General features: G+C 47.4%; 1 protein-coding gene across 1 annotated transcript in view; it reads right to left on the reverse strand.

Moving 5' to 3' along the window:
- LOC143279407 (secretin receptor-like) overlaps nucleotides 1-7,500 on the reverse strand; it is a 158,320-nt gene that overhangs the window by 1,433 nt on the left and 149,387 nt on the right. Inside the window, exons 11-13 of the mRNA XM_076583446.1 lie at nucleotides 4,525-4,684; nucleotides 1,965-2,006; nucleotides 1-1,066 (exon numbers count right to left, since the gene is read on the reverse strand). The exon at nucleotides 1-1,066 is cut by the window's left edge and continues 1,433 nt beyond it. Of these exons, the coding sequence (XP_076439561.1) occupies nucleotides 320-1,066; nucleotides 1,965-2,006; nucleotides 4,525-4,684 (949 nt within the window). The 3' untranslated portion in view covers nucleotides 1-319. The remainder of the gene's footprint in view (nucleotides 1,067-1,964; nucleotides 2,007-4,524; nucleotides 4,685-7,500) is intronic.

The following is a 7,500-nucleotide window of genomic DNA, read 5'->3' on the forward strand; positions in this document are numbered from 1 at the left end:
GCACATGTGCACCGGTACTATCAGCATCACCTCTCATTTGCATCGACCGTCACAGTCAGTTCATCAAACGCAAATTCCAGCATTTTCCATTATTCCTCGACACGCAGAGGAGGCCGCAGAGATGAGTTTAACAACTTAAAATGAATGGCAAAAAGCCCTTGAGGTCAACAAATCGTCCAGGGTTTGGGTCCTGGTCAGGCGGAGCTTGCTTTGTTCGAGGGGATGAGCCCTCACAAGCAGAATCCGGACCCAACCTTAGGAAAAAAAAATCAGAAACATCAGCACATGATCCATAAGACTTCCTGTATACACACTCCTGTCACGATTCCGATAGAACCCCCCCGCCACCACGAGGTTCGCCGGGAGAGGAACAAGAAGACTGCTCGTCCTCCACGCTACAGCTGAGCGGGGTCGTGGTGTCCACACTGGTCTGGGAGCTGATGAGCAGGATCCTGGCCGGCACCCCTCCTCCACCTATCCCACATCCTCCTCCTCCTCCCCCTGCCCCGCCTATCCCGTTGCCCATCACCCTCACCATGGCGGTTTTCCCCCCGCTGCCGTTCCCCAGACTGCTCCTCCCGCCTGCCTCTCGCTTGGTCGACGACAGGGAGGACGACCCCCCTTTGTGGCCGCTGCCCAGGTGCTGAGAGGAAGACACGCTGTTGCTGCTGGGAGAGCGGTCCCCCCTCCCTATCCCTCCCCTCTCGCCGTCCGCCACCGAGATGGAATCCGTGTTGAACCGCAGACACAAGGGGTGTCTCTCCCCCTCTGCCGAAGACACGTTGCCCAGGCTGGCGGAAAAGTCCCGCTGACCCAGCGCTCCCCTGCTGACCCTCATGGAGTTGGTCAGCGCCTCTCTCCGCCACGGCGTGTTGATGACTCCACTCCCCCCTCCTCCTCCTCCTCCTCCTGCTGCTGCTCGGGACTGGCGCTTGGCGGGGTCCGGAGAGTTGTGGTCACGTGACACGGGCCGGAAGGTGGAGCCAGCCAATGAGCGGGTCAGGTACTTGCTGTCCTCGCGCCGCGACTTGTGGCGCCTCCACATGCGGCGTAACTCTGAGTGCACCTGTGTGTGGCAGGAATAGTAATAGATATATTGACTTATCCAATGAACTAGATAGGAAATGACAAATTAAACCAGAACATAAACTAGACCGTACATGACCGAACACACACACACACACAAAGGCACCGTCGCAGCACCAGTCAGGCGTTGGACCTCAGATCCAGTGTTCAACAGTGACAAAGGTTCAAGGACTGCCGCAAACACGATGTTGTGTCTTTGGGAAAGGAAAGGTGCCTTCACTCCTGCTCTCCTCACCCCAACCAGCTGATGCCAGTTGCATTGCTTGGTTCTAATTTTTGACAGTTACACGTGACTAAACGCCTACGTTGACCGAACTACGCCATTGGTCAGTTCCATACTGCATACAGTTAGTAGCGAGTTACGACCATACTAGGCTCTTCCGTCCGAGCAATGCAACTGGCTCCAGGAGTGTGACTGGGTATCCGTCGTCAGTCGGAGAATGTTATAACAGCGGGAGGAGAGAGAGGAATGACAGCTCAACCTTATTATACTGAGCGATGGACACAGTGGATGTGAATTCATTCACTGCCCTGATAGTTCTACACAGCTATGGGAACCTTCAAACCCCCTTCTCCTCGTCAACCCCGCCCCCTCTTTTGCACCAGAGCAACACACACACACACACACACACACACACACACACACACACACACACACACACACACACACCCCTACACACACACGCGCGTGAGTATGTTTGTGTGTGGAGGTGGGTGAGGGTGTGGGGAGAGAGAGAGAGAGAGAGAGAGAGAGAGACAGAGACAGAGACAGAGACAGAAATAGAGAGAGATGAGAGAAAGAAAGAGGGAGGGAGATAGACAGACAAACAGACAGACAGACAGGCAGGCAGACAAGACAGAGGTTGCATCATACTCACGTCCTCGTTCAAGAAACAGAATAACAGCGCCAGTATGAAGCCCTGAAAACAGAACAAAAGCGGGTGAACCTGTGTTTCTTGGCATTGAGAATAATCGTAATGATAAACTGCAAGAAAGTCACAATAATTGCACTGCTACTTGTACTACTACAACTAATGCTGCTGCTGCTGCTGCTGCTGCTAAAACAAAATTAATAAGTAATACATGCATGCACTCAAGTCCTGACTAGGCGCGTTGGGTTATTCTGCTTGTCGTGACACCAAGCTGGTTGTCATAATGTGCTTATTGTAAAGGTCAGATTTCCTGTATGGTACGGCTGTGTTACTGTATTAATTTGAACTTGATATTTGGAGGAAGGCTCGTGATGCAAATGTCTTTAGGCGCTGAGGTGATTATGTGTTCACGAGCTGTTGTGACTGCTGATACTGTTGTGAAGTGCACCAAAATTCTTGCCACTTCCCTCTCTGCGCACAGCTGAACTGATCACAGGAATGACCTGGGAAAAAAATAGACCTTGGGGTCTGAGAGTCATTGAACAGACAGTTACCATTCTGAGAGAGAATGTGAGACATAGCCTTGTTGGACTGTGGAGGTTCAGGGAAGCTGATTTTGAAGTACTGGTGAGTCAGTAATTTCGAGTTTGGTAATGAGAAATTCGGTGACATCGTTTAATCTAAATTTTGTGAATTTCGATGTTTTATTTTCATTTACGTTTCTGAACACTCGTTCAGTAAAACGTGAATGGCGACGCAAGTCATGTGAGTACTATTTTTACTAGTTGTTCGATTTTACTACAGTTAGGTTCTGAGGATGTTTCAGGATCCTCAGCGCCTGGCCTGTTTTCGGACGAAGGTGTTTGGCTGTTATATCGCCCACCGAAAGATGTTTGGGAAGCACCAACTGACAACACGGTCGTGAAAAGAAACAAATGAAAATTGTCATAACGATTTAACTCGCTCCGTACGGCCAGTCCTCTCTTCTCCTCTACACAGACCCCTCGGATGTCCAGTGGGTGTCTGAATGACCCAACCTTTAGCTTCCGTCGTCAGAATTGTGGTATTCTTTGTCAACATTCACCTCTTCAGTATAAGAGCCTTCCGCTTGCAATATTTTGATGGTGGTAATTGGGGTGAAACGCTGTTAACGTCGTCTCTTTCGCCGTTCGTATGGAGAGAGTTAAAACTATAACGGGAAGCGAAGAGAGAACAGGAAGTACTGATTGTGTTTTTGAGATTGGACTTTTCATATGATTTATCCCTGAAGGGAAAATGTAAACATTACTGTTATTTTCTTTGATTGTTGATAATCAGAAAGGAGTGTCTTTACGTCGTTATGTTGTTTATCCCTGGGTAAGAGTGAAGTCAGAATGCGAACGTTGTGCGCGAGTCTATCTGTCGTGTGAGCTTGAGTGAATGCGGCAGTGTGACACTGCTGGTCAGGCGTATGTACAACACATGTGGTGCAGCAGAAATGGCGGTTTTATCCGAACGCAAACTCCTCGAGAAAATGAAACTGAATCATCGTTGTGGTCTTTGTTGCTTACAGACTTTCAGTATGGTTTGACATGTACATGGCATGAAGTGGGAAGATTATATATATATATATATATATATATATATATATATATATATATATATATATATATAAACACAAAAAAAACCCTGCTGGTCCAGGGTTTTATGCTGACATGGTAATTAATTCATTGTCTCTAGTGAACAGTCCCAAAGTCACCTCCCTGCCTTTTCCCTTTATAACCCACGTGTGTCACGTTCCTCTCCTTCATGTTACTGTTGTGGCTATATTTCAATCATTTGCCTACGTCTACGTAGACTATCTTTCCTTTTCATCGTATTTTAAATGTAATTACTTATTTGTTTTATTTTAATTCTTATTTCATTTTATGCCAGTGTTGGTAGGCTCTCAGCACCCGATCAACACGTGGGTGAGGCATCTGCTCCTTTTGTTTTCAAGTAGATGTAGAGCAGCGTATATGGATCAGACAGCGCATTTTGATACATTGAAACTGAAATTGTTACTGTTACAAAATGTCATTACATTCAAATGATAAAACTAACACCACCAACAACAGCAACAGCAGCAGCAGCAGCAACAGCAGCAACAACAACGGCAGCAACAACAACAACGGCAGCAGCAGCAACAACAACGGCAGCAGCAGCAACAACAAAACAACAGCAGCAACAACAGCAAAAGGAATCATTAACAAAACAAACAAAAGGTGGGTGAGATCTTAAAGTGGACGGACAGCACTGGTGAGTGGGACAGAAGCTTTGCCGAAACTCAGGCCCCTGTCCCTCCCACGACCTCCAGAAACGGAGAATGTTGGTGATGGATTGTAGCACCTCCACGCCAACCAAAACCAGGTTTTGGGACCAGTGACAATGACATGTTTTTGTTTCAAAGAAAATTATTTAATCATTGGTAGGGAAGTTAGAAAAGGGAAGGGGAGAGGAGGGGAAGGTAGGGAGGGTAAAGGAAAGGAAGGTAGGGAGCGGAGGAGAATGAAATGGAAGGTGGAAGAGGGAAGGGGGAGAGGTTTACCTGGAAGGAGTTGTAGCCCATTTCGATGTAGAGGTGCACGACGTTGTACTGCTCCTCGTTATTGTCGTCGTCCAGATGGTCTGAGGGGAAGGCGATGAAGAGGATGAGGTACATGATGCCGAACAGCGGGATCAGCACCAGGATGAACTTGGCGAATTTTCTGTGAACAGTAACGACAGCAACAAGATGAGACAAGGCAATACAGTGAAGGACAGACAGAACTGAAGCAATGATCATAGGAACTAAACAAAAACTCTCTTCCATCACAACTGACACAATCAAACTTGCCAGTACATCCATCCCTCTTTCCAGTTCAGTCAGCAACCTCGGCGTTGTCCTTGACACCACACTGTCCATGCAAAAATTTATCAGTCAGACATGTCAATCCTGCTACTGTCAACTGCGGCGCATCAGTTCCATCCGGAAATATCTGTCCATTGGCGCAACATCTAGGCTTGTCGTTTCTCAAATTCTCTCTCGTCTTGACTACTGTAACTCTCTATTGTCTGGTTTGCCTGCTTCATCCATTCAGTCCCTTCAGCGCATACAAAACTCTCCGACACGACTCGTCCTCAGAAAGAAAAGATCTGAGGACATCACTCCTCTTTTGCAACATTTGCACTGGCTCCCTGTCTCACACCGAATAAAGTACACGATCAGCACTCTATGCTACAAATGTATTTACAAATCAGCCCCTTCCTATCTCTGTGGCTGCCTTCACCTCTACACTCCATCTCGCTCACTACGATCAGCATCGGATCCACTCCATTTACGCATACCCAGATTCAAACACTCGACTGTTGGCCGCCGCTCTTTCTCTGTCTCTGGACCTTGCAATTGGAATGAACTTCCTCTTTTCCGTTGTCAAGTCTCCACACTCAGCTCTTTCAAGTCTGGCCTTAAAACCCACCTCTTCCCAAAATAGCCTCTCTTCCCTGCCTCTTCCTTGTCTTCAGTTTCTCCAGTTTTAGGGTTATGCGTGCGTGAGAATGACTGGTGCGAAAGCGCTTAGATTTGTCTGTGCACAAGATTCAGCGCTATATAAATACCATTATTATTATTGTTATAGACAGAGAGAGACAGAGAGAGAGAGAGAGGCAGACAGACAGACAGAGAATCAATGATCGGAGCACAGTTTATTACCATTGTTACCAATGGAGAAATGACCGGTGCACGAGCCAGAATCGCGGTGTCCTGATGGTTCCCCATGGAGCTACGGGACCAAGCAAGCAAGCACCTAAGTGGCCCTGCAAGTTACGTTCAACAACGAATAGTTACGATACTCGACAGCGATCTCACTGGCATGGAAAGCACGGCAAGAATGTTTTGTCTTTTTCCAATCACGAGTGTCCGCCAGCTCCACGTGCGTCACTTCAGCTGTGTGCTCTTATCGACACGTGAGTTCCGAAAATAAACCAACCCAACAACAACCGTTGCAGTCCAAACTCAAACTCAAAAAGTTCTGTTGCGATTTCACCCAGCCAGTTCGACACCTTCCTTCTGTCCAGTAGGTGTTGTTTTCTCGTCTTGTTTGACTGATTCACAAAACGGTCATACACGAAAAAGCCCATTCGTGTATATACGAGTGAACGTGAGAGTTGCAGCCCACGAACAAAGCAGAAGAAGAAGATTAACACGCTGTCGTCCTTATCAACTGTTGCTGACAGTCCAGCCGACAACACGCGGTCACTACACTGCCATCATTCGAGCGTCACAGGGCATACAAGGCGGGAAAGCACAAAATGACGGATCCACTCCATTTACGCATACCCAGATTCAAACACTCGACTGTTGGCCGCCGCTCTTTCTCTGTCACAGGTCAACTGTTATAAATGATCCAGCAGTTCGTCTCTCTCAAACGTATTCGCCAAACAAGCTGTCAAGGCAGTGTGGTGACATGATTTGTAACCTACAATGGAAACAAATGTGTTGTCTATGCGTAATCGATGGTTGTAGGCGTAGTGTTGGAAGTCCAGACTGATGTTGCAGTCTGAGTGTTGTGGAACATCTTGTGCATATTACACGTCTTATTTATTGAGACATCTTGCTGTAGCACATATTCTTGAAGCTCTATGCGCTCTATACTACATTCGTTCGAGGAATAAACCATGTGCCTATTACACGTCAACCTTGCCTTCTATATCGGAAAAAAATCTTGTGCATATTACACGTCAAACCTGCCTTCGATAGAGGAATAAATCCTGTGCATAATACACGTCAACCCTGCCTTCGATGGAGGAATAAATCTTGTGCATATTACACGTCAACCCTGCCTTCGTTAGAGGAATAAATCCTATGTATATTACACGTCAACCCTGCCTTCGATAGGGGCATTGACAATCGTACTCGTCGTCAGCAGGTCAAGAGGTTAGAATATATCCCCCCCCCCCCCAAAAACCCCAATAACTGCAAGAGAGCAACTGTTGACTACCAACTACCAGTTCTCTTGGCTTGATAATGTAAGGCTACACTGTCGAACCAGAAAAAAAAAGCTGATTGTGGATGAAGGCGACAACAGTGATATCGTCCTGCGATTTCGGCCGGTCAGTCTGGCGGACCATGTCCAGCAAGACCCACTGACCACACAGGTCCGGAACTCCAGGAAGACATCCAGTCCACGGAGCCGGGGGGATAGCGCTGAGAGAAGGAGAGGGCGAACCAGCAGCAGCAGCAGTATAAACTGACTTCAAGAACAGGTAGGTGTATGTGTATTTGTATTTCTTTTTATCACAACAGATTTCTCTGTGTGAAATTCGGGCTGCTCTCCCCAGGGAGAGCGCGTCGCTACACTACAGCGCCACCCTTTTTTTTTTCCTGCGTGCAGTTTTATTTGTTTTTCCTATCGAAGTGGATTTTTCTACAGAATTTTGCCAGGAACAACCCTTTTGTTGCCGTGGGTTCTTTTACGTGCTGCACACGGGACCTCGGTTTATCGTCTCATCCGAATGACTAGCGTCCAGACCACCACTCAAGGTC

The sequence above is a fragment of the Babylonia areolata genome, chromosome 2, assembly GCF_041734735.1.
Source record: "Babylonia areolata isolate BAREFJ2019XMU chromosome 2, ASM4173473v1, whole genome shotgun sequence".
NCBI classification, from domain to species: domain Eukaryota; kingdom Metazoa; phylum Mollusca; class Gastropoda; order Neogastropoda; family Buccinidae; genus Babylonia; species Babylonia areolata.